The 27,417-nt window shown below is 39.1% G+C and overlaps 1 protein-coding gene across 1 annotated transcript in view; it reads right to left on the bottom strand.

Moving 5' to 3' along the window:
- The window catches only part of LOC127649165 (ephrin-B3-like), a 97,663-nt gene that overhangs the window by 44,263 nt on the left and 25,983 nt on the right, over positions 1–27,417 (bottom strand). The window contains exon 2 of the mRNA XM_052134140.1: positions 1–85. This exon is cut by the window's left edge and continues 211 nt beyond it. Coding sequence (XP_051990100.1) covers positions 1–85 — 85 coding nt within the window. The remainder of the gene's footprint in view (positions 86–27,417) is intronic.

The following is a 27,417-nucleotide window of genomic DNA, read 5'->3' as shown; positions in this document are numbered from 1 at the left end:
GCCGGGGGGCTCTGATCCTGGACAAATGAGATCCAAGCGATCCCCGATCTGAGGGTACAGGACATAACCCTTATCATCATTAAACCTGCAGAGGAACAGAGAGAGGAAAACAGAGAGAAGATTAATGTCAAGAAACATCAAATGGTTTGATGTTGTAAATTATTAAGACAATAACGACAATAAATAATTTTAGTTTATATAATATTAATAATAGCCTATATTAATCCAAATGAATATAGTAAATATGAATACATTTATTATTACTATTAATTACAATTAATATTATTTTATATTAATATTACACTCATAATTGGTATAATACTTAATATATAAATAATTATACCATAAGTACTACAAAAATAAAAATAAACTTTATTAGTAATACATTTATTATTACTATTAATTACAATTAATATTATTTTATATTAATATTACACTCATAATTGGTATAATACTTAATATATAAATAATTATACCATAAGTACTACAAAAATAAAAATAAACTTTATTTTATTTATACTATAAAATACATAAAAATAATGTATACTAATAATATATATATATAAATAACAAAAATAATATTATAATTACTTATAATATTGAAAAGCATTAAATTCATATAGTAAATATAAATAAATATGAATAAAACAGTATAACTAGTAATTATTTTCTTTAATTGAGATTAATATTATATGAATATTATAATAATTATTACTAAACATATTTTAATTACAAATAAATACTATAAAATATAAGTACTTTTATTATAAATAAACACAGAAAATGCATAAACAAAAGATATTTGACTCTTAATTATTGAAAATCATTAAATGTTTAAAATACACATTAATAAATATTAAAACAATTTATAAGATTTATTAATTCATATTATTTTAATTCAGATTAATAGCGTATTGAAATTATATTAATAATTATTATATAAATACAACGATTATAATAAATACTATAAAAATAAAGATACATTTATTATAAAGAAATACTTAAATACATACACAATAAAACATTAACTTTTAATTATTGAAAAGCATAACATTTTCTTTTTGACAACAAAATTTGCATCAATGACCAAAACTTTTACAAGGCAAGTCGTAACCACAGACTAAACACCAGTTTGTAACTTAAAAAATGTCCTTGTAAACCACTTAAACCGGCCCACACACACACACACACACACACACACATTAATTTTAACTAAACAAATTACTAACCTATTTAATTTAAACAATAGGATATGAAATTTCATAATAATGCTTTTTTTTTTGTTGTTGCTGTTTTTCTTTGTGACAGAGTAAGCCTGCAAAAACCTGCCCGGTAATTTTATGAACAATGGGGCAAGAACAGATAAAATAAGTGCTTAATCTGCCCCCTATAGCCTATTGCCTCACAATTCTGAGACACTCACACAATGACACATTTTCTATGTAAATGTCTGTGGGGCGCACAATGCATACTGGCTGCCTCAGGATCCGGATGGCATTTCTAAAACAGGTGTGGGTTCAACCAGCCGCCACATTCACACCATTTCTCGCTGTGTTTACTTTATGCACCAATTCATCTGTACAAGTAAAAACTCATCCTCTTCTTTTATACCTCATTCATCTATCAAGTTCTCTCTGGCTTCCTGTTTATTCAAACATTTAATGAAAGTGCTCTCTTCCGCTGTGCAATTCATCTGTAAGAACCGAGACTTCAAGGTTTCGATGGCTGATTTTCAAGAAATATGATATTTTGTTCTTGCATCTTCAACAAGTGACTCTAATGAGAATGAATGGGTTAGCCTGAATCCAAATCCCACCCGAGCCGATTGTTTCGAAAGGAAACTGTGTCAGATCAAAGCAGCTTCCAGTTTTCTCAGGGAGTTTCCTTTGAATTATTTTTATGCAAACAAATGGCTAAACGTCTCGATAGATGATAATTACCATTTCATCATAATCTTTAAACAGCCAGCCACACCAACAGCTATTTACATGAAAACAAATTAAGGCAGTTGGGCTTGATTTTTTATACATGTTTACATGTGAATAGAAAAGCTGAAATAGTTTCATAAAATGACAAGTGGAACCATTTACAAATTGCATACATTACCATAGCATGCTAACCCAAGGCATCTTTATTAATGCTAGACGTTCATCCTCTTGTGGAACAAAAGAAGAATGAGTGAAATCATGCGTGAGGTGAAAAAAGGCTACTGTGTCTGTGATTGTGTGTGTGTGTGTGAACAGACTATAGTTTCGGTTGAGCTAAATATGACAGAACCTCCCTTTAGGAACATTCAAGGATTTTTTTAGGGTTGGTGTTCATCTGTTAGTTTATATAAAAACAATAGAAGTCAATGGTACCCTAAAAAGGCAAATTGCAGTAAATATGCCACACTAAAACATGAAAGGTTTAAGTTTAAGATTTAGATTAAGTTCATGTAAATTAAATCCGTGTGTGTGTGTGTGTGTGTGTGTGTGTGTGTGGCATTCCTATAGGGGAGTAGTTTCCTGTCCTTGTCTCATAGGTTAGAAAGGTTATCAGTAGCTCTTACAGTTAAGAGCGCAGACACTCAACACACACTCCACACACTCTCCACTTTATAAAATTAGACTGACCGATACTTTACACACAAACACACATACATATGGCTTTAACACACACAAATCTGTGGACATTTCCCCAAAACAAAACACAGGTTGCTACTGGGTATTTTTGGCAGGTAGAAAATCGGGAGTGAAAAATACACACATGGAACTCATATTGTCAAAAGTACCGGTACTTCGGTACCAAGTCGATACTAGAATAAAAAAGATGTAACGATACCAGTGTTTCTGCAGTACCGGTAGTACAAAGCACCGACTCCATCCAATACCAGCGTGCAGTATGACTGACACAGGACAGCTTTTGAACGAGTGCTCTGTTACTCCTTGTACAGTGAAATGGACAATTAACCAAATTAAAATCGTAACATGTCTTAGTAGGATTTATTAAACCACTATAGGCTCCAACCTTAGCGTGGACGAGCTACTTTAAATCCGACCGCTCATCCACTAGAAACTGCACAGACATTGAGAATCATTCACTTGTACACCTCTTTTTTGACTGTATACAAAAATGTTCTGTGTGACTGAGAATATTTTAAGATGAATACGGGTATTGATATGATTTAAGGAAAGAGGATGTTTTGTTTTATTTTGATAGTAAAATTTTACATAAAGCATGGTATATTATAAATGTATTGTTTATTTATGGAGAAAGTTTTTTTTTTGTCATAAATGTAAATTTCCAAATTTCACACAATTGAAAATAGAAGTATTACTTTAATATGTTAACAGGAGTGAAATACAGTGCTAAAGAGTATTAACCTTCATAAAGCCTTGAATATCCCCTTTTGAATCTTAATGTTATATGCATTAAATACTGTATATTTTATAGCCTTTTGTATTCTGTATATTGTCAATTTACCTTTTTGTAAGTATTTTTATTATTATTATTTTCTTTTAGTTTATTTCTTATGTTTTCAATTGGTTTGACTGTCATGTTATATTGATTAAAGCAATAAAATAAAAAATAAAAAAAGAGAATCGTTCACGTTGTATGAGATGACAGAAAGAGCGGAGCACTTCATTGTGAATCATGTAATATGTACACTACCGCTCAAACGTTTTGAAACACTCATTCTTTATTATAATTTAAAAATTTCTTCACATTTAAGGATAATAGTAAAGTCATCAAAACTATGGAGTAACATAAATGGGAATTATGTTGTGACTAACAAAATCCACAATAATTCAAAACTGTGTTGTATTTTAGCATCTTCAGAGTAGTCACACTTTGCCTGGAATTTGCAGAAACGTACTCTTGACATTTTCTCAACCAACTTCTTGAGGAATCACCCTGGGAGGATTTTTAAACAGTATTGAAGGAGATCCATCTATGTTGGGCACTTATTGGCTGCTTTTCTTAATTATTTGGTCCAAGTCAACCATTTCAAAAACATTTTAGTTTTATAATGAAATAAATTAATATGGTGGCACGATTATGTTTTTGTCTACAAAACTAATTTCAAACATTTAAGCATACACCTTCAGATCAAAACATTTTTAAGATCATGAGAAACATTTCAGGCAAGTGTTTCAAAACTTTTGAACGGTAGTGTGCATGTATATAATTCAAATCCCAGCATCTGCGCTTTAATCTCAGTTTATTTATATTGCATTTAAAACTGCAGAGTTGACCAAAGTGCTTCCCAGTAATATAATTTAAAACATAACATTTCAAAATGACCACATACACAAACACCAGTAATCTAAAATACACTCCAAAACTGTGTCCTTAATTTCATTTGTCAGACTTAAAGGCCAGTGTAAACAGATGAGATTTCAGACATGCCTTAAAAGTCTTCAATGATCACACTGGGGTGTCCCGAACTGTTTATCCGGCAAAAAACACACGTCATAATAAAAGCACAATTCAAAATAAAATCTAGATGCCTGAAATTGAAGAAATTGAATAAAAATATATAACAACTGTGTAGTAAAGTGTAATATTTAATGTAATAATAATAATAATAATAATAATAATTAATCAAGATGTTGAATAAAATTTGGCAAAACAATGCAATGGCGTGTTGAAAAGAGAGTTTATTTATATGACACCATTTTGATGATTAAATTAAATTAAACTTTAAAAAACAAATTCTGAAAAGTTCTGGAAAATAATAATAATTATTAAACTATAATTATTAAAATAATGATTGAATAATAAAAACAAACTAAACGGGTGAGTTCAATAGCACATAATATTAGCATATTTTTCCTGTGGTATTGAAACTACATTGGTATCGGTACCGACTACTGAAATGTTGGTACCATGACAACACTAGTCTGAGAACAACATGTCCAAAAAGCACCAAAACATCCAGCAGATGCAAAAGGTTTTGCATACTTTTTCTGTTAGGTAGATTTTTGTCTCTTGTTTGATGGTAGACTCTGTCACAGTAGACTTGATTTGGAGAAAGGAAAGCACAGACAGAGAGAGAGAGCGAGAGAGAGTGAGAGAGAGAGAGGTGTTGCGGATCAGAGGAGAGAATGAATGGGATGAATGAGAGATAAAATAGCTTACGAAACCAAGAGGACAGAAGTAAACAGAGACCAACAATGAGGGAGGGAAGAACGGGTTGAGAGTGAGAGAAATAGAAAAAAAAACAGAGGATGCAGGAGATAAGGGAGTCGCTCACTCAGTACTGGCCATGTTGTTGACATGGTCACGCTGGTCTGCTCTAACCCACTGCTGAGACCCAGAGAGAGAAGTGGAATAATACTCTGCTTTATCATCACATTCACACCTTCTCTCCCCTTCCCTCCCTCTCACGCCTTCGGTGTCAGCATGACAGAACAGCATTTAGTCAAACTCACACTTTACTGATACCTAACACATGCAAGTATACACTGTAAGCGAACGGCTAGGCCCGACAAAACTTGATCTCAACCACTATGATCAAAGAAGTTGTGAACTAATAACAATAATAATAATCTGCAAGAGACTGCATTGCAGTGATTTTACCATGACTAAGGGAAGTTGTTGGGCTCGATGTGAAGTGAAGTGCCTAAAACCCTCTTTATCATGGTAAAACCATTATAATGCCAATAATCAATTCTTCTGCCAAGTAAAATAGTTAATTTGCCTAACTGGAAGCTGTTTGTTGTTGCCACTTAAAAGCTTAATATAAAATTCCAACTGCTGTACATACAGGTGTGCATACAGCGGCTATATTATAATGACTTTTAAAGTGGCTCATCTGATCAGAACTGAGAGTTCGTGTGATTTGAGCGTGAAGCGATCATCTGCTTTCGGGTCCTTGAATAACGCATAACGTGTGAGTAAGGGCAGCCTGTGGATTTTCTGGTTACCCTCCTAGGGTAAGATGGTGCCCCCCTAGGGAGTTGGTGCCCTAGCATAGTCTGCTTATACGGAGCGGCGGTAATGTTCACAAGTGTTGTGTTCATGTCTGCCGACAACCCGACTGCATGAAAAGTCATACGCATTTGTATGAGTTGGCTTAATGGTATGAAATCGTATGAGTTAGTTCGTATGAATTCGTACAAATTGTAGACGTGTAAATCCCCGTATGTGTAATGAAGTGAGTGAAAGTTCCAGCTTGCGATTTGAGGTGACATGACCAACAGACACTGCTGTCGATACCTACTTTATGCAAATGCTCAGCGATGCAGTGCATCTTCTACTGATGTACAGCAGACAGCAGAGCATCCCTGATCCGCCTCAAGATACAGTTGGTATCTGTTGTCCAGAGAAAATGCCTACTAGCAACCAAGAGTGCAGATGGCCTCCAGTGATCGCTGTCAGTATAAACACCCCTATGCCGAAGCAATATATGCTTCAACAGCCCTCCCAGACAACATATCCAAGCATTATAGCAGGTAAACAACTTCACCAAATGGATAACAGATAAACATCCATCCATGCTGTCCTGAACTGTGTGAATATAACTGACTGAACAGAATGTAGTTTCTTTCTTCTTTTTAACGGCGACTTGCAAACTAAAAAAGTGCATTACTGCCATCTACTCTTAACATGGGAACGAGACAGCTGGTTCTTCTTTCCTATGTTTAAGGACATGACGTAATGATGCAAGGATGTACATCATAAGCCAGCGATTTTGCGCCAAATCTTACCCAAAAGCTCAAAATACAAATCATATTTACAGGCTTACCATAGTGAATCGGGGTAAGTTAAGGACATTGTTTTGAACTCTAGTTGTTTACGTACTTAATCATTAATGGAAATTTGTTTATTTTTAACCAAAACAAATCTTACATAGTGAAGCTTTAATTAATTACTGTTAATTGTTTTAATGAATTACTGTTAAAACTTGTATCCATGATACATATTTGAGTTCATTAAACTCAAATATGGCTATTCAATAGCCAAATATGGGTTTGGCAATTGAAAATGTTACATTTTTATTTAATTTTTCTCAAATGAACGAAATGACTTGAATAGAGATTTGTTCATTTTCCTGAACGAGACTCAAAGATCCAAGTCAGTAAAATGATTCGATCTTCCCATCACGCGCTGTATGGACAGCCTTATCAATGCCTGCTGTATGATTACTGAACGCATTTGTTCTCGGCGATCGATAAGCTTAATCAATCAAATTATTAACAGCACTTAATCGATTTTTGATGAATCAATAACATCCTTAAAACAAATGTGAAACATAGTAAAAAATTCAATCAGTTCAACAGAGCAAACGTTCCGATCCATCAACACTCTTTTTAAAGCATCTGTGCGGCAGACCCAACCACAAAGCCTGTGTAATTACATATGTTTCAACACTGGACCGCATTAGCCTTCGTGATTGAACAACTGTCAGGCGGCAATGTCTAATGAGCAAACTCAGGGTTAAGCAAGCACTCTGCAGATAATTAGAGAACGTTTGCAGAACCTCGGCAAAGAATTTCTGACCCACGAGTCAAGTGTGAATAAAAAACTGAGAAGAAAAGGGGCATGAATAGAAAGAACGTGAACATAAAGTCAAGTTTGTGATGGTGGAATTAGAAAAGGATGACAATACCAGACTTATATAAACAGAGACTTGTGAGTGTGTGTGCTTCACAAAACCCAACCGCACACAGAGGGCAAGCCTTCAAAGCATAGATTAAAGTGAAATTATACTGACATCTCTTTATGTACACTAAACATATACATGATAATACACTCCTCCAGCCATTCCTCCACATCCCAAACACTCATCATTCCTGTTTCTCTCTCTCACTCTCCCACCCTCCCTCGGTTTCTCTCTCTTTCTTCTCCTCTGCAACAAAGGTGGTATTCATGGTTACATATTGAAACAAGGAGTGGGGGGATGGAGGGGGCAGAGGTGATAGGAGTGTGCTTGTGTACAAGGCTCGTTTATGAGGGCAGAAACATAATTTTGTCAAACACTGACGACAATTTTTTCCTGACCCTGACAGCTCTTAAAAAGAGCCGAGTGTTAGTTTTACCCAGTTTAGCCCCTAACAGCCCTGACCCTCGGCCCCCCTCCATCCTATCCCACCTTCACTTGTCCATAAACCCCCCTCCAACCTCTTGTTCATCAGTCTTGCATTACAAAGATTCCACATAAGAAACTCGAGCTGTGTCCAAAAACAAGCTCAGGGCACAGGTGCAGTGAGTTGGACCTGTGTGTGTGTGTGTGTGTGCGTGTGTGTGTGTGTGTGTGTGTGTGTGTGTGTGTGTGTGTGTGTGTGTGTGTGTGTGTGTAAAAGTACAATGTCAGAGATGGCAGAGAATCCTTCATGGATTAGGGCATGATAAATGTGGAGGTTTTAATAAATTCTGGATAAAGACATCAACTACAGATCTGGTGTGAACATGTATTGACTATGTTAAGTACATTAAAACCATATATTGATTAATTAAAAACCAACATAAAAAGGAAAAAAAAGGTCAAAACAACAGAAATGCCATTTTTACATTTTCGGTAGATGATAGGATGTTGTGGGTGGTTGCCTGGGCGTTGCTATATGGTTGTAGATGTGTTGTGAGTGGTTTTTAGCACATCTCTATGTGGTTGCTAGGTGTTCTTGGTGGTTGCCCAGGCATTGCTTAGTGGTTGCTAAGGTGTTCTTGGTGATTGTTTACAGGTCCAGGTCAAAAGAGCCCATCCCCATGTCTCTATGATATTCTGGTGTCTAAATATGGCTTGGGTCCCTCAAACGTAATTAAATGTAATTATATATTTTTTTTGCCTGTTTTAACATCCGCCAGGCAAAAATCGCAAGTCCAATCACTATAAAAAGCAAAGTCACTCCTCTCCTTATTAATGGCACACCATTCAAGGTATAATTCACATCAGCAGTTCAAAAAATACGGGACCGTTTAAGCATCAAAGTTTAATATTTAGGGTAATGGTTTGTTCAATCTCTAAGCCTAAGTATAGGCAACTGTAATAATGATTGCCTTAGTAAGCACCACTAATAACATCCTCCTGCAGGCTGAAAAAAAAAATATCCCACCAGCCACAAAAGCTTCCCAGATTTAACAATTACATCTCATTTTGTTAATGTGCTGATTGCATGTGATAACAAGCCACTGAGCAAACATGAATCGAAATCCTTCAGTTAAGATCACTTTAAAACACCTTGAGAATGACTTTTGACATATGCAATTTCCACTTCATTTTCAGCTTGAATTCCACGTCACTAAGCTGATTTAACCTCCAGCAAGAGCTGATCACATCAGCAGCAGCCATGCCGTGGTGAGGCTGGTGGAATCAGGGCTGGTGTCCAGATGACCCGCAGTGATCTGGAGATATCATTCCTCTCAGAGGACCAGTAAATCTTCCATTTCTCTTACACTCTTTTCTCTGCGCAGCTATATCGGCAGTTTCCAGAGCCAGGTTAAATTCTAGGTCTCCAGCGAACAGACTAAACAACACTCTACCAGTTAGGCATTCAAGCCGTTATCAAACAGCCAAGAGACCAGAAAACCAAAAAAAGAGAGAGAAACAAGAGAAAAACACCAATTAAAAATGAAAATGTATTCTAAAGTACAACTATTCAGCCTAGACGGAAAAGATCCGTGACATAAATAATACTAAAACTGAAGCAGTAAGTGTGTGTGTATAATAGCGATAGAGAAAAAGCATATTCTAAACGATCGCATCGACTGATAACCGTGCAAGCTTGGCCATTATACAGATGTGTTAGCACTCCTTTGAGTCTTGAGTCAATTTACAAAATCCATCAACAGCCTAATCAATGCATAATGCACAAGTTTTCAAATATATTAGTGAATTTCTAAAAGCCTAATATTGTGTAAAAAAAAACAATTCATTTCTGTAATTTTGAACTGTCTGATTTCAGTGTACAGTGAAAATGTATCTATTTTGCAATTATATTATCAGCATAAATTAACATATATTATCAGAATTACTTAGTATTTGGTTGGGATGCACTGATACCACTTTTTCTCTTCCGATCCGATATCGGAAATCTCAGTATCGGCCAATAACGATCCCGATCCGATACCAGTGTTGTTTTTTGCATAATCATTTCAGAATATCTTTACATTATTGTGTGGAATTGGGAGTACTCTTTAATATGTAAAGAAATACAAACCTCTAACTACATATTATTTCAATATAAATGTATAGCTTATTAAGAAACACTTTATTTTTAACTAGTATACTGGATAATGTTAACAGCTAAATTAACAGTAATTTCAGTATAAGTCATCAGTAGAAAAGAAGCATTTTTGTTTTTGCAAGATATTTTCAACTTCTGGACTTTAAAGGATTCAGATCTCTTTTTTGTTTTATTTAGTTGTAAGACATCCACTTTTCATTCACACACTTATTTTTTGGAACCCATTCAACTTAAATAATATTATCATTTGTAAAGTAATCAAAAGTAATATATAGCAAAATATCTCAATCATGCAGCTTTAAATTTTTAACCCTCATGCTTTTATTTTGACATTCTGAACTCTCCAGGAAGTCCTGTAGGTGTGTTTGTTTGTATCAAGTTCATGGTAGTTTAATTTGCTTCTTATTCAAATTCTGGTACAATGCACCTCCGGTGCCATTCTAAATGCATATTATAAGTGAACCGAACTATTGAGCATCTACATCTGAGATGTTGTTCGTGAGTAGCGCTCAAATGTTGCGCACCGCGTGATTCACAAAGCTATCGCACATCTTCAAGTGGCCTAGAATAAAATGCACGAGTCATATTAACTATTTTAATTGTGTTTTAATGGTCCTTTTATGTCATTTTTTTGAGCTTGACAGTAACGAACATGACTAACACACAGTATCGATTTGGATCGGGCTCGTCGGAACGATACCCGATCCGTCTAAAAGCTTCAGTATTGGAGCCGATACCGATCCAGGTATCAGATCGGTGCATTCCTGGTATTTGGTATGCCATCATTTTGCTGTAAGGACAGCACATGTTCGAGCTGGAACAAACTCTACATGTTACAATCGACAATTTTCTTACATTTGATAGGTATATTAAAAATAGTGCAGAATCTTAAAAAAGTCCTCTTAATTTTACAACATTTTCTTTATTTAAACTCTAAATCTAAAACTTGCTGTATATTTCAAATTTTTTATTTTTTACAAATTTTAATTACATATATACAACATTATACCAGTCATCAGCCACTGCATTCTCTTATTGATATCACATCATCAGCCATTAAAACATGGGGTTTTAATGGCTGATGATAAAAAATCAGCGAATGGTGCTAAAAAAAATACAGTGACATGCAGTTGATTTATTTACACTGTCTTCACCTGCACTTTCTGGTTCCCAAGCATTCGGTAGTCAGTTTGCATAAACATCTCAGCCCAAAACATAACCTTTGCGATGTGGCAGACGTGTTTATTTAGCGACTGGTTCGATTCAGCCATAGTCCCATTAGAAGACAAAAATATTGAGCCATCTTTCATTTTATTCAAAGCAATTGCATGTAAACACAACACATGACACGAGTGCACGCTGAGATAAAAAAAACAGGGTCACATTGCGCTGATTATCATCTAAAATCCACAGAACATTATGGCATGCAAAATGCTATGTGATTGTTTACGGATTTTAATGATAGCTAACGGGCAGTATGAAAATATGCTGATGTGTTTCAATGTAAACAAATTGTCTGACAATGAGCAGATAACATGTAGCCAATTATCACATGACAGGCAGACAAACTCTGAAAATGATGGAAATGAGGACAAAGAAAACAGGTGAAAGATAAAAGGGAAGGAGAGGAGGGGAAAAAGAAGGAGGTAGAGAGAGAGAGGCTGCTGTGAAGAAAGAAAGCTGGAGGCACTGCTGGAATGTTTGTGGTGAGAGGAAAAGCGGGCGTAATGGCTTCCATATGGCTGCTCCTGATGGCAGAGCGAAAGCGAGGAGAGTTAAAAACAGAGAAAGGATAGAAAATTAAGTTAAAGTTTAGGAAAAAGGTCTTTAAAGAGGGAAAATAGTGAAAAGATGTAAATGAAAGAGTTGAAGTGTGTCTGAAAGCATAAAGCATGTGAAGAGAGAATCTGTGTGTGTGTGTGTGTGTGTGTGTGTGTGTGTGTGTGTGCATTTCTTTTCCTAAGTAGCACTGTGAAGGTAGGTCTGTCCTTGTCATCGTTGCAGTCGTGCCCTTTCCTGACAGGAGGCGGTCTACATCACTCTGGCAATGGTGTCATATCCCTCTACGGTACACGCATTCTAACCAGAGAGTAGGGCTGGGTTATATACTGCATTGAGAATTCACTAGATATTCACAATGGTTTTGCTGGTGATATAAAGTTACCAGTAAGCAACATATGAATATTACGATGATTTTGTTAGTTATTTGTTGAGTTTGCTAATATTTTAAAGGGATAGTTCACCCAAAAAACATAATTCTCTCATAATTTACTCATTTACTTACATTTGTATATATCGCCACCTACTTGGCAAAGATGAGAATTTATAGTAAAAAAGGACCTGTTTCTCAACAACACCTATCATATTGTTTATGAAGATATGGCTTTAACCAGTGGAGTCTTATGGAATATTTTTATTCTGCCTTTATGTGCTTTTTGGAGCTTCAAAGTTCTGCCCACCATTCACTTTTTTGTATTGTATTGTTTAAACCTAAAGTGCTGAAATATTCTCCAAAAAATCTTAATTTGTGTTCTGCAGAAAAAAGTAAGTCACACATCTGGGATGGCATGAGGGTGAATAAATGATGACAGATTTTTCAATTTTGGGGTGAACCATACATTTAACAGTTAATCATGCATTCAGACTTTTAACAGCATCACTGTATAAATCTTTGGTAGCAAAAATTGAGCTTGAATTGTAAAGTTTGATTCACTTCTGTGAATCAGTTCAAACTTTCAGTTTCAATGAATCCATCTTTGAAAAATGTTCAAGTTCCCATGTGGCATTTTTCATGAATAATGTTTTAGTTGCAAATATTGCTGTTTAATTCTATGTATTATTATTATATTAGTGCATATAAATGGAAATAATTAAATAGCATTCTTCATTTTGCAGAAATTAACGAATGATTTTTTTTTACTCTGTTCTTGCATTAAATATTTTAAATTACTTGGTTACAGAGGCTGTTTGGTAGAATGGCTCCTTTTAAGCCATTTCAGAGCAAAAACATAATTATCCAGATATATACTGAACAACATCAAAAGGCTGAATATATATATATATATATATATATATATATATATATATATATATATATATATATATATATATATATATATATATATATTAGCTCTACCGCTCAGCCCTACCACAAAGCAGATTCTGTGATTTTTCCTAGTATGTCTTTTTTAAATATTTCTTTTCAACTGCGTGATTGTTTCTGAAAGCAGTCTGAAAAACTTAGCATTAATCACATGTGAAATATATGCTAATGAACATTCAACCCCCTACTTCTGGCCAAAAAACGACATCAAAATCCATCAAGGCTCACAGAGAAAAAAAGAAAGAACCAACACATGCTTTCCTTCTCTCTGTCTGTATTTCATTTTCTCAGATCAGGCCTGTATATTTATACAGCCGTATGTTCTCAAAGCTCCCTGTTCTGAGATATTAACATATGTGTGCACCTCTATGTGCACATGAATATGATTCACAGCATAACAAATCATAATGCCATTTAAGAGGTCAACAAATGTGTGTGCGTGAATGAGTGAAGGTGTTTTAGGGAGTAAAATGAGTCTTTCAGCCCAAGGGTCTCCATGTCAATGCCTGTGTTATTCTGTGTGGAATTAGAGTGTGTGTTACTCTTAAATGTGTGTGTGTATATGTAAATGAATGTGTGAATATGGAAGTAGGTGTGTGCAGAGCCGTTCCTCGAGATAGATGACTCCAGGTTAAACTCGCTCTCTCAAACTTAACGGTCTGATTAGTCAGAGTCAGAAGGGGTCAGAGGTAGACAGAGGGCCACATACTGAGGGGGCCCCCATTGGGTCCTGTGTCAGACCCGGCTCGGCTCCACTATCCACCTCACAGAGTCCAGAGGATCGATAAGGCCTATAAACACCTTTACACAGGTCTCAGATGTCTTTGGGGCCCCATGAAACTGTTACATGAAAGGTTCAGATGACTCTATGTGTGTAAGCATATATTGCGGCTACTTTTGGGCTACTATGCACAGTTCTTTACAATTATAAATTGGACTGAGGAATACAAGAAACACAGGCCCCCCCACACATTGCACCTTTAAGAGTGTACAGTGTTTTGAAACATGTTGATTAGTTGTCTAGGGTGGCACCGGGCTTTGTTCTGTCAACAAACTGTGTGTATTGTATTAATAAAATGTCTGTGCGATCATCTATACTGCTTAACTACTGTATATGTGGTATCCTTAAATTTGTGTGTTGTAAAATCACACCACTTCTGAAAGGATTTTTTGGTCTCCCAGCCAAAAACCTGTGTCTGCAGGGTGCTTAATATGTGGAGGTCTCAGAATTCTAGTCGAACACGGCTGTGTGGCATGCAGGCAAATCAGGGCCAGTGTGGAGTGATGACAGACTGCTATTCCACACCCTGAGGCCTAGCGCTCCTCTCTGCACCAAAAACAGATGAACGCCTTCACAAAGCAACCTCAACAACCATCCCGCCATCTAAAAAGTGATTTCTCTGTCTCTACATCTCCACATTCTCTTCCGTTTACACGTTTTCTCTCTTTGTTTCGATCTGTATGTTCTCTTTTAATTGACTCCCCTAAACTCTGCATTTTTACTCTGCATCTTTCTGTCGCTCTCTGGTGGGTCTGGTGCGGTAGGAATGTGGTCCCAGCAGGACCTGAGATTGAGAAGCTTAAGGTAAAATCAACCGCAAGCCAGAAAGAAAAGCAAGAGAAAGATGGAGAGAGAGAGAGCGCGAGAGAGAGAGAGAGAGAGAGAGAGAGAGAAATCACTACAACTGCTATGAGATCCTGGTCTATTTCTCTTCAGGAGTTTAGAACCATAACGATTTCTTGAAATTCCTTCAGACTCGAGTTATACAAATGCAGATATCTCCTGACCTCCTCACATTTGACCTCTTGACGTGAACATCCACTGTTGTTGTTTTTACCTTCGTCTAGCACTTCTTCGTGACAGAAATGGCTCAAATGTGAGTGTTGGCACCTTGTGGACCCACTATTTAGTGCAAATAATTCCAGAAGCATGCGCATACTGCGAGTTCAGAGTACATCTGGTCAGAAAAATCGGGCTGCACAAGTTTAGTGTTCGAGCACTCTGCTGATGACACAATTTACTTTACTGTACGCAGAAGCCAAGCATTCATGTCTGACTGACGTATACAGTACATTGGGCGTAAGAGGTAGGAATCATCAAGGGCCTGACAGCAATAGGATATTTGGTCCCTCTTTATATTAGGTGCCTATAACTACTATAGTCATAAGAATTTGATCCAGTGTACTTATTATGTGTGTACGTGTTGTTGCATTGTACTTACATTAAACATACCTGCATTACCCTAACACTTCCCCTACTCTTAAACCTACCCGCACCTCAACCTCAGTAGCAGCAAATCATTAACATGACATTGCAACATTTATATTATATCTAATGTGTGTTTGTTAGTGTGTGTGCTCCTCAGCAGTACTATATGAGCCACATTCATATCTTCTTCTCCACAGTGCCGAAAGGCGTCTCTTTAGCACAGTAAACCTTTAACTCAATCTCACACAGGGTCAAATTCTTAAGCACTTTGTGACATTCTCCTGTCCCGCCAGCCAATTGGAAAGCAGTCTTTCAAACGGTATTCTCAAGAGCAACTTCCTTTCGCGGGGGATGATTGACAGTCGAGAGGATGATTGACAGGCCTCTGGTGAGAGACATGTCGAAGGTTTAGAGATGTGTGGTGGTCTACAGGCAAGACTGCTGCCATGCACTCCTTTCATATGTATGAACGAGGGATGCTGGATAAATAAAGAAAGCAAATGAATGTGGAATTGGAGTATAGGCATCTCAGCGGGATAAAGCACGTGTTTGAGAATGTGGCGATGTGTAAACCGCTAGAGTCCTAAGAGAGAAATACCACGACAACCACTTTATATATACACACACACACACTCGCACACAGGCACACACACACAGACACACACAATCAAAGAAAGAAAAGAGCAGTTCAAATCTGCAACAACATTGTTACAAACAGGAATCATTCCATATGCACTCTCATTCTAAAAATCCCACATGATTATGATAATTAAATATGAAAGGATTTAAAAATACCACGTTTCTCTCCTTTGTAATGCACAATTCTGAAGAGACCATTCACAAAAAACAGTGAATATGTACACTGTGGAAAAAGGGGAAAATAGAATTCCCTATGCCCACTTTCCTTTCTCTCTTTCTCAACTCATTCCACCCATCTCTCTCTCTCTAGAGGAAGAGAAAGAAAAAATGGCTGATCATTATTCCTTTTAAAGTGTTTGAGAAAGTTCACACCAACTTGCTGACTAGGTTGACAGTCTGAGTGACAGAGGCTATGTTCAGACTGCAGGCAAATCAGATTTATTTTTCAGGCAGACTGTCCACACTATTAATAGCAAGTGATTAAATCAGATTTGCACGTTCAGACATAACCAACCTATCTGCATGGGTTGCTTTGGTAATGACGTAGACGTACACAAGTGACGATGCTTTCAAAACAGATGCGGGAAAAATGGAGATGCATCATCTCGCTCTCAAAATATGCACCCTGTCCAGATGCGGTGTAGAACTCCTCCACTGCACAAGAAAAACTCAACAACGGAGGAGACTGGTAAATATTGTGATGTTCCATGCTGCATTCACCGATTTTTTTATGTCATCATTGTGTGTCACGTTAAGAGTGGCACAAAAGACCATTTGAAACCCGAATTGATCAGCCAGAGCGCACTGAGACGCATCTGAAAAAATCAGATTTCAATCGCATTTGACACCACCTCCGATGTGATTTGAATCAGATTCAGAAAAATCTGATTTCACGTGGGGTTTTTTTTTTTTGCTGTCCAGACTATCAAAAACACATCTGGATACAATCTGGATATGCAAAAATCAGATTTTTAGTGGCAGTCTAAACAAGGCCAGAGAGTAAGAGAGTAGAACCTGGATGGAGATAAGGATTTAACCAATTCTTAAAGGAGTCATGACATGCCTTTTTTATTATTTTAATATGTTCCTTGATGTTCACTTATAATATTAGTAAAGAATTCTGCACAAAAAACTGTCATAAATTTGTAAAACATGATCATTTTCAACCCTCTGTCAAAAACGCTCGGTTTCGGTGCTGCTTTTCCTTTAAGACTTGACAGAAACGACCACTGTTATGATTGGCTCTCTGCCAACTGACTGATCTACTCTCTCATTCCCATCTCAATGCCCACCGCTGGGCAGGGTATGGAAGTGATAAGGTAAAGTTGTCGTTGATGTGCTGTGGAGACGTTCCGATGTAAATGCCTACCACAGTGTGACATCACAATGTGGAGGAAGTAGAGAAGGAGTCATTTTGGCTGCTTGGTTTCATCAGTTGCTGTTTTTGCAGTGAGGAGGAAGTTTTGAGTTCTGAAACTTACAGTGTATTTTTATAGTACAATGAACCGTTATATGTCAAAAGATCAAGTAAATTTAATTCCTCATTTAAGAATACTAATAAGGTAAATTAAGGATCCACTGACAATCAAATAAGATTCCAAGATGCTGGATAAACTTAATTTTCTTAGGATTTTTTATTCTTACATTGCGTCTTAACTAGGCGCCATACGTAATGATTTCCAGAGAAAATTATTTTATCTGACCAAAAAAATATATAAAACTGCTGCTAGATGTGACAATCACAGCCACATAATCTGCAAATGTCTTGTCATTCGTCACGACTGGTTAAGTCAAAAACCAATAGGAATCCTGTACGCACTGCTTTAGGACAGGGAAAAAGATGAGAATGAGAATGACAAAGAGCAAATGGAAGTCTGAAAAGCAAAAAGAGAAGTGACAAAGGAAGGGATACCTGAAAATTAATCAAAGGAAGACTATATATTTGTTTCAGAGGTTAAATCAGACAACAAAATATGAGAGAGGAGCGTAGGATGAAGAGAGAGGGAGAAAGGATGGACGCGGAGATGTCCTGCTGAGTTAAGCCAGGTGTCTTCAACAGTGTGTCACAAGAAAGAGGGGGGGAGACAGAAAGAGAGAGGAATAATCAGTCAGACCTCCAGCCGAGGAGACTGACAGGTGAAGAAAGAGAGAGAGGTAAAAAGGGTGAGAGAGCGAGTCAGACACACAACTGGACGGAGGGGTGGGGGGGATAAAAAGGTTGAAAAATGTCCTTTGTCAACATTTTACAAAAGAGTGGATGACAAAAGGAGACAGAGACAGAGAAAGGGAATGAGGAGAGGAAAATCAGAAAAAAAAAAAAATGCATGACCCCAGCCCCTTTCTGGACAAACAATGAGCATTTGTCCATCTATCAGTTCAGCTCAGTGGCACTTTGGTGACCTAAACACACCACAGATTCACTGTGACATCACGGCACTTCCTGTCAGCATCTGTCAGTAGAAACCCCATCTGAACTGAGTGTGTCTGCACAACTGATTGATGTGGTAGATTTATTTTTTCTTACACTACAAAACAATGTTGTCTTAATAAGAATTTTGTCTTCTTCTCCAGTAAATATATCTAAATATACTTAAAATGAGATACATTTACTTGACAAGTAAAATGGCTTAAGATATTTTGTCTTGTTTTTAGAAAAATGAAACTAAATTTAGTGAGGTTTATGATGAAAACAAAAGAAAACAATTTGGCCAATTTTGTAAGATTTCCCTAAATATCTTATGCCATTGAGATATTTGCAGTGTTATTTTCTATCTCTTTTCTCTCATTTTCATTTGTGTGCATATTACTTCAAAACTGTATTTCATTCATATTTCAAATTAAATATGGTTTTTGTTACGAATTAGCAGGGACAACGAGGGAGACAAGGTTGAGGATCCAAACGCAGTATATTTATTAATTGAACAAATACAAAGGAACACCCGCAATGGGGAAATAAACATGAACAGAGCACAAGGGCAGGAAACACAGAGCAGGCTTACAACATAAACTAACATTCATAACAACAAACAACGATCGACCGTGACTGAACGAAAAGGCAGGGTATAAATACAAGAAGGGACCAATGAACAAACAGAACTCAAAATAACATGATAAGGTGATGAACAGAAACCAATGAGAAACTAACGAGGACAGGTGAGAACAATGAACAATGAACACGATGGCTAACAAGACTATGGAGGTACAGAAGGTTCAAAAGTGAAAACTATGGAGTGACGAAAGTATCAAAATGGAAGACAAAGGGGAAACAGAAAAACAGGACAAGGTCATACGTTACATAGCCCCCATCTAAGGATCGGATCCCAGACGATCCAAACCAAAAACAAAACCCAAGACAAAAACCATAGAAAAACACAATGAAGGCACCGGGGCAGACAGGCAGTCCAGGGGGGCAATGAGGGGCAGAAGGAAGTCCAAGGGGGCACAGAGGGGAGGCAGGAAGTCCAAGGGGGGCAACAAGGGGAAATTAAACAGTCCACGGGGGCACAAAGGGAAAGGAGACAGTACACAGGGCCAATTAGGCAGTCCCGGGGGGCACAGAGGGACCGGTTCAGGGGGCCTGGGAGGTGGCCATCGGACAGGGACGGGTCCAAGAGGCCTGGGAGGCAGCCTCAGGATAGGGACAGGTCCCGGGGGCGAAACTGAGAAGGGCTCTGGAAGCTCAGGAGGCGGAGCTGAGGGAGGCTCTGGAAGCTCAGGAGGTGGAGCTGAGGGAGGCTCTGGAAGCTCAGGAGGCGGAGCTGAGGGAGGCTGCGCCGTGGGAGGTGGCGCCATAGGAGGCTTGAGAGGCGGAGCCCTGGCATGCTCGAGAGACTTGAGAGGCGGAGCCCTGGAAGGCTCGAGGGGCGGAGCCCTGGGAAGCTCGGGAGGAGCTCTGGAAGGCTCGGAAGGCGGAGCTCTGGAAAGCTCGGGAGGCGGAGCCCTAGGAGGCTCGAGAGACTTGAGAGGCGGAGCCCTGGAAGGCTTGAGGGGCGGAGCCCTGGAAGGCTCGGAAGGCGGAGCTCTGGAAGGCTCGGAAAGCTCGGGAGGCAGAGCTCTGGAAAGCTCGGAAAGCTCGGGAGGCAGAGCTCTGGAAAGCTCGGAAGGCAGAGCTCTGGAAAGCTCGGAAGGCAGAGCTCTGGAAAGCTCGGAAGGCAGAGCTCTGGAAAGCTCGGAAAGCTCGGGAGGCAGAGCTCTGGAAAGCTCGGAAAGCTCGGGAGGCAGAGCTCTGGAAAGCTCGGAAAGCTCGGGAGGCAGAGCTCTGGAAAGCTCGGAGGGCTGAGCTCTGGAAAGCTCGGAAGGCAGAGCTCTGGAAAGCTCGGAAGGCAGAGCTCTGGAAAGCTCGGAAGGCAGAGCTCTGGAAAGCTCGGAAGGCGGAGCTCTGGAAAGCTCGGAAGGCGGAGCTCTGGAAAGCTCGGAAGGCGGAGCTCTGGAAAGCTCGGGGGGTGCTGGCTCTTGGACGGTCATGGCTACTGGCGCTGGCTCTTGGACGGTCGAGGCTACAGGCGCTGGCTCACTGACATCGGAGGCTACAGGCGCTGGCTCACTGACATCGGAGGCTACAGGCGCTGGCTCACTGACATCGGAGGCTACAGGCGCTGGCTCACTGACATCGGAGGCTACAGGCGCTGGCTCACTGACATCGGAGGCTAAGGGCTCTGGCTCGTTGACCGTGGCTGAAGAGGGCTCAGGCTCGTTGACCGTGGCAGGCGTGGGCCGGGAGGCGGAAGCCCGTCTTCTCTCCCTCCTCCGGGCAGACAAAGTGGACCGTGTGGGTTCCGGGGAAGTGACTGGCGCGGGGGTTTGCTCACTGACCGGAGGGGCTGGCGTGACAGGGGGAGCTAGGGACGACTGGAGAGTCACCGTCGTGGGAGGAGAGGCAGGGTCCTCCTCATCGACGCACACGGTGAACGGCGAGCCGCAGGCCAGAAAGGTCACCTCCAGGAAGTTCCGGAGTGTCCAATAGCGAGTTGCCGGTGGTAACTGCTCCCTCAGTGCAGCATTCAGGTTGCCCCTGAAGAAGACCACCAACGAGGAGTCCGGGAAATCCGAGACCTTCGCCAGCCTAAGGAAATCGCGGACGTGGTCCTCTATGGGACGGTCTTCTTGCTTTAGGCTGAGCAGACGGCAGTTTGCTCGCAGAACTGCTGGATCCATTGTATGGTCGATCGTTCTGTTACAAATTAGCAGGGACAACGAGGGAGACAAGGTTGAGGATCCAAACGCAGTATATTTATTAATTAAACAAACACAAAGGAACACCCGCAATGGGGAAATAAACATGAACAGAGCACAAGGGCAGGAAACACAGAGCAGGCTTACAACATAAACTAACATTCATAACAACAAACAACGATTGACCGTGACTGAACGAAAAGGCAGGGTATAAATACAAGAAGGGACCAATGAACAAACAGAACTCAAAATAACATGATAAGGTGATGAACAGAAACCAATGAGAAACTAACGAGGACAGGTGAGAACAATGAACAATGAACACGATGGCTAACAAGACTATGGAGGTACAGAAGGTTCAAAAGTGAAAACTATGGAGTGACGAAAGTATCAAAATGGAAGACAAAGGGGAAACAGAAAAACAGGACAAGGTCATACGTTACAGTTTTACCCAGGCTAAGGTCCATTTCTACCTCATCTGACCCTTACAAATAACTTTAGTTGGTGTAACCTAATGTAGTTTGGTTGAATAAAACCAGTTAATTTAGATATTATGTCATTATGATATTATGATGATACGTTTGATCCTTAAACATTCCTTTCTTTGGTGTAACCCAATGTAGTCAAATATGAAACATTTTCTTTGACTTGCACAAAACCATTTAATAAACAAAAAATCAAATTTGAGATTTTTTTTAACGCAATATGTTGACAGTGCAGGAACTAATATGAAAATTACAGCTTATTCTGTTTCTACAGAACATGGCTATCAAAAACCATCAAGGTCATGATAAAAAATGAACATGTTGTGCTGTAAACGAATCAACTGTAATTCTGATTTGCCAAGTTAAGTATATTAATGATTGAAGACTAGTGATATTTCCTTGTTTCCAGTCCCCAAATAAACTTTGGCATTCACTCTAGAGAACCAAACTCTATGAAAGCTCTTCCGTATTCACATACAGGTCCCTGCGGGTTTCATTTAACAGTTTGCCATTCGATCCTCAGATCCAGCTTGTGTGTGCGTTTGGTCCAGAGCCAAAGGCCGTGTCTTGTTTTTGCAGAGTGTGTGGCCAAACGTGGCAGACTGGTACTGAAGGGGCCGTGGCACCAAGGGTGTAGATTTGGCTTGAATATTGTGGGGGGGTTGTAGCGTGAAGCATTTACATATTTCCATTGATCATGGAGTACAGTAAATAATGTGGGATGAGAGACGTACATGTACTTGCTTGTTTTGATTATTGGGGGGTTACATCCCCCATACCCCCTGGAATCTATGCCCCTGTGTGGCACAGTCCACTGGCACCAGAGCTGAAACACAAACATCCACCTTCCATTCAGACACACTTTAACTCCAAACAGCCCTACACTTCTCTCTAAAGGCCACATCAGGACACATGTAAAATCACTCTCAGTAAACAGTCGGAACTAAATGATCTTTCACATTCATATCACTCCTGTCTCTCACTCTCTCTACATCTGCATCTATAGCAGCTCATCGCAGTGTAATTAATCAAGAGTTCTTATTAATTATCTATGTGCCGAGGTCGTTCATTACCGCATCAATTCAGGCATAGCTAAAGCTTCTTGTGGGAACTCAGCCCGCCCCCCTTCCCCCGCAACACCATCCAACTTTTGCTGTTTGGAAAGTCAGGTTAGCCCTCTCTATTTATTTGTCTTTCCTTCTTGTATGCATTGATTTAATGGATAAGAGAGTTGTGAAAAATACAGCTATGTGGAGTGGGATTTTTCAACGGTGTAGAAACAGAAGCCAAGCAAGTGACAAAATGTCCTATTGGTTCCCAGTCACCCCTGGTGAAGATAAAATGGACAAGATTGAAAAAGATATAGAAAAAATTGCTTTTATTGTTCTAGTATCTTGGCAAATCTAAGCCCAGTTTGAGACATTGAGTGTATCTATATGCACAGCAATTTGCTGATAACTATCTAAATAAAAAAGAAAATCCATTCTTTCACCACAGTCTCTCGCCTTCCTCTCGACTTGTAGCAATATGAGACTTTGTAATGCAGCACTTCTTATATTATTGCCTCTCTAGGCTGAATCACTTTGCTGTATTCCTCATTTGTGAGTCCCTTTGGATAAAAGTGTCTGCTAAATAATTAAATGTAAATGTCACTGAAAATAATCAGCCTATTCAACAAAATCAGAAATTGCAAGAAACCTGCATTACTGGAGATTTGAAAACAAATGTTATTCTCTGCTTTTGGCATCAAAATTAAACAGTCCTGCTCGTAATGGTGTTTATATGCAACATGAAATTGGAATAATGGGCAAAAATCTATGTGAACTGATAGTTATTTGCTTATACCACTTATGATCTTACCCCAGTAAGGAATGGTGTTAAAGGCATTTACATGACCACAAACATAATCGGAGTAAAAGTGCTCATTGTTGAGATCAACTCTGAAACTCATTTGAAAATGTATTGATTTTGCAACAATTAATCCTCTTATCCACACTAGGATGGCGGTTTCCTCCATCGAAAACAGCATGTTTCGAAAACGCTCTCCAACAAGGCGAGATCCCACAATCTTCTCAATAGGAATCCGTGCGATCAGGAATTTCATGCGGGAAAAGGTAAATGTGACCACACCATTACCGCATACTTTGGAAAGTAATGTCATTACGAAAATGAAAAGTTTTCAAACAAAAATAGATTAATGTAACATGTGGCCCTAAGCATTTGCTCTTTAAACTGTATATTATCATCGCTGTTTTGGACATACATTTGAGATATTAAAAAGATCTCATTTGAGATTTTTCTTTCTTTAGGTAGAATGACCTTAAAGCAAATTTCTGCGACACTTGCGTCATCGAACGGAATGGAAAAAATAAACAATGTTTTCAAAACAGCTTTCCAAATATGCCCCTCGTCTGCTGTTGTTCAAACCATCAGATAGTCCCAACCCCAACTCATGCCATTGGTTGAGTAACGTTGTTGGGGCCTCTAAGCGGGTCGCTCTAAACAAACACAGGAATTTTATAGTGCCACAGAGACAAAGCGTTTACAGATTTGGAGAAAATTAACCACTGAATGACTTACTTATTGATGTCTCTGCATATTAAGCTCGGATAGAAGAAAGTATTTTAACACTGAGAATGTTACATCAGCTCTAAACACATCCTGTAAAAGATTTTTTTCGTAATACCAAAAAAGTTTCGCAAATCTTTTTGTGAATGCTATTTGACGCCCCATTTTATGTGAGGCACACAATCCCCACAGCAACTCCACAGCACACATCCCTTCCAGAATCGAGTGTGCTGTACAATATTGTCCTCCCATAACATGTGCACAACGCAATTACTTCCCCTGTCTAGCAGCACTCTAATCTCTGTCACTGGTCCACCTATTATAGCTTTTCCAAGTCTCTTTCTGCCTCTCATTTCCATTCCTTTCACAGCATCCCTCAAACAGGACCACTTTTCTCCCTTTCCCTCATTTTTATCCCTCATCAGGTGAAAAGCTTTTCAGTGTACACCTCTATCTACAAGACTGGAACAAAAACAGAGAGAGAGAGAGAGAGAGAGAGAGAGAGAGAGAGAGAGAGAGAGAGAGAGAGGAAGATGGAGGGAGCAGTGGGTAAGAAAACAAGAGAGAGGGAGAAAGAGAGAGGGAGAAAGGCGGAAGTAAGAGGGGCTCTGACATTAACAAGATAGCTTGTTAAAGCATGGGGACAGAGAACGACAGCAAGAGAGAGTGAGCGTGTGAGAGGGAGATGGAGAGAGAAGTGGATGTAATTGGTGGCTTTTTGAAAAGGAAAGACAGAAAAGACAGAATTAGGTTTTCCATCTGCACCCGAGTGAGCATGAGAATGACAAGCTTGATGTCTGTGAATGTTTCAGATACCAACATGTCACACACACAGCTATCAGTCAGACACACTCCATCAGGCTCTCGTCACAATCATGCACACACACGTACACGCTATTATTGAAGCAATTAAGACACTTGAAACTTGTCAACCCACCTCATTTTTTCAACTAAATGAGAACTGTTTTCATAGGTTTGTATGAAAATCAATTAGGAATGAGTCCAGGTCCAGTATTATTTGGAGATTTGTGTGTGTGTGTGTTTCTTCCTAATCCCATCTCTGATGGTCTCCTCTCATCCTGTTCTCTATGTGCCAGACACAGTAACATTCTGCCAGTGACAAGAGCCAACCACAGATACAAACACACACACACACACACACGCAATATTGTGAAATATTCTAATTATGTATATTGTATCTCTACACTGCATGAATGTGACACAATAAAACTATAATCTATAATCAATGAAGTTACGCTGCATGTGTGCAAAGATTATAACAGGAGCAATCTAGATCTACGGCATCATGTCAGACACTTGCAGTATGTTTACATGTGCAGTTCGAGGTTTTGGCATAGAGCTTCGAGCTGTAGTCTTCATCTGTCTGTCCACCAAAGTATACATAACACGATGCATAATTGAAATTGATGGAAGGACGTCAGCTGCAGAAGTGTAAAATACATGCCAAGCTATATCAATATTTATCGGGAAAAGACAAAATCGCTGATGATACATTTTTGTGTAATTTCCTAAATTTAGCTCATGTTTTACACCTAGACAATGCATAAAAAATGCAAAGTTCGGCAAAGTTATACAAAAACTAGTAAAATGAATTCCTTGCATGAAATCAGACGGTTAGAAAGTATTAGCTGGTTAGCGGCTAGCACGCCCTGCTATTGTAGAAGCCAGTAATGAGGCTAGGTAGCCTCTAGCTAGCACTACAGCTAAAATGATATATCATTGTGTATCAAACAAAACAACACTGAAAATGCAATACTGCTTTCGACTGAAGACATCTCGAACATCAACACCATTGCTGTTTATTTATGTACTGTTTAATTAATTTATTTTTCATGATCCGAAGCGCAGTCACATTTGCTAACTTGTTGACATTGCTGTGTCTCGTTTGGAAGGATGCATCCTCTGGGGGTCTCATTTCATTTTTTTTTTTTTTATTGGGAATGCAAAAAAGGATAACAATGGTATGTATGTGCATATACATTCACCTAAAGGATTATTAGGAACACCTGTTCAATTTCTCATTAATGCAATTATCTAATCAACCAATCACATGGCAGTTGCTTCAATGCATTTAGGGGTGTGGTCCTGGTCAAGACAATCTCCTGAACTCCAAACTGAATGTCAGAATGGGAAAGAAAGGTGATTTAAGCAATTTTGAGCGTGGCATGGTTGTTGGTGCCAGACGGGCCGGTCTGAGTATTTCACAATCTGCTCAGTTACTGGGATTTTCACGCACAACCATTTCTAGGGTTTACAAAGAATGGTGTGAAAAGGGAAAAACATCCAGTATCGCGGCAGTCCTGTGGGCTGAAAATGCCTTGTTGATGCTAGAGGTCAGAGGAGAATGGGCCGAATGATTCAAGCTGATAGAAGAGCAACTTTGCCTGAAATAACCACTTGTTACAACCGAGGTATGCAGCAAAGCATTTGTGAAGCCACAACACGCACAACCTTGAGGTGGATGGGCTACAACAGCAGAAGACCCCACCGGGTACCACTCATCTCCACTACAAATAGGAAAAAGAGGCTACAATTTGCAAGAGCTCACCAAAATTGGACAGTTGAAGACTGGAAAAATGTTGCCTGGTCTGATGAGTCTCGATTTCTGTTGAGACATTCAGATGGTAGAGTCAGAATTTGGCATAAACAGAATGAGAACATGGATCCATCATGCCTTGTTACCACTGTGCAGGCTGGTGGTGGTGGTGTAATGGTGTGGGGGATGTTTTCTTGGCACACTTTAGGCCCCTTAGTGCCAATTGGGCATCGTTTAAATGCCACGGCCTACCTGAGCATTGTTTCTGACCATGTCCATCCCTTTATGGCCACCATGTACCCATCCTCTGATGGCTACTTCCAGCAGGATAAGGCACCATGTCACAAAGCTCGAATCATTTCAAATTGGTTTCTTGAACATGACAATGAGTTCACTGTACTAAAATGGCCCCCACAGTCACCAGATCTCAACCCAATAGAGCATCTTTGGGATGTGGTGGAACGGGAGCTTCGTGCCCTGGATGTGCATCCCACAAATCTCCATCAACTGCA

This window comes from Xyrauchen texanus, chromosome 1 (assembly GCF_025860055.1).
Source record: "Xyrauchen texanus isolate HMW12.3.18 chromosome 1, RBS_HiC_50CHRs, whole genome shotgun sequence".
NCBI classification, from domain to species: Eukaryota; Metazoa; Chordata; class Actinopteri; order Cypriniformes; family Catostomidae; genus Xyrauchen; species Xyrauchen texanus.
Note: the sequence above shows the minus strand (reverse complement) of the source record. Positions and strands in the feature narration are given on the sequence as shown.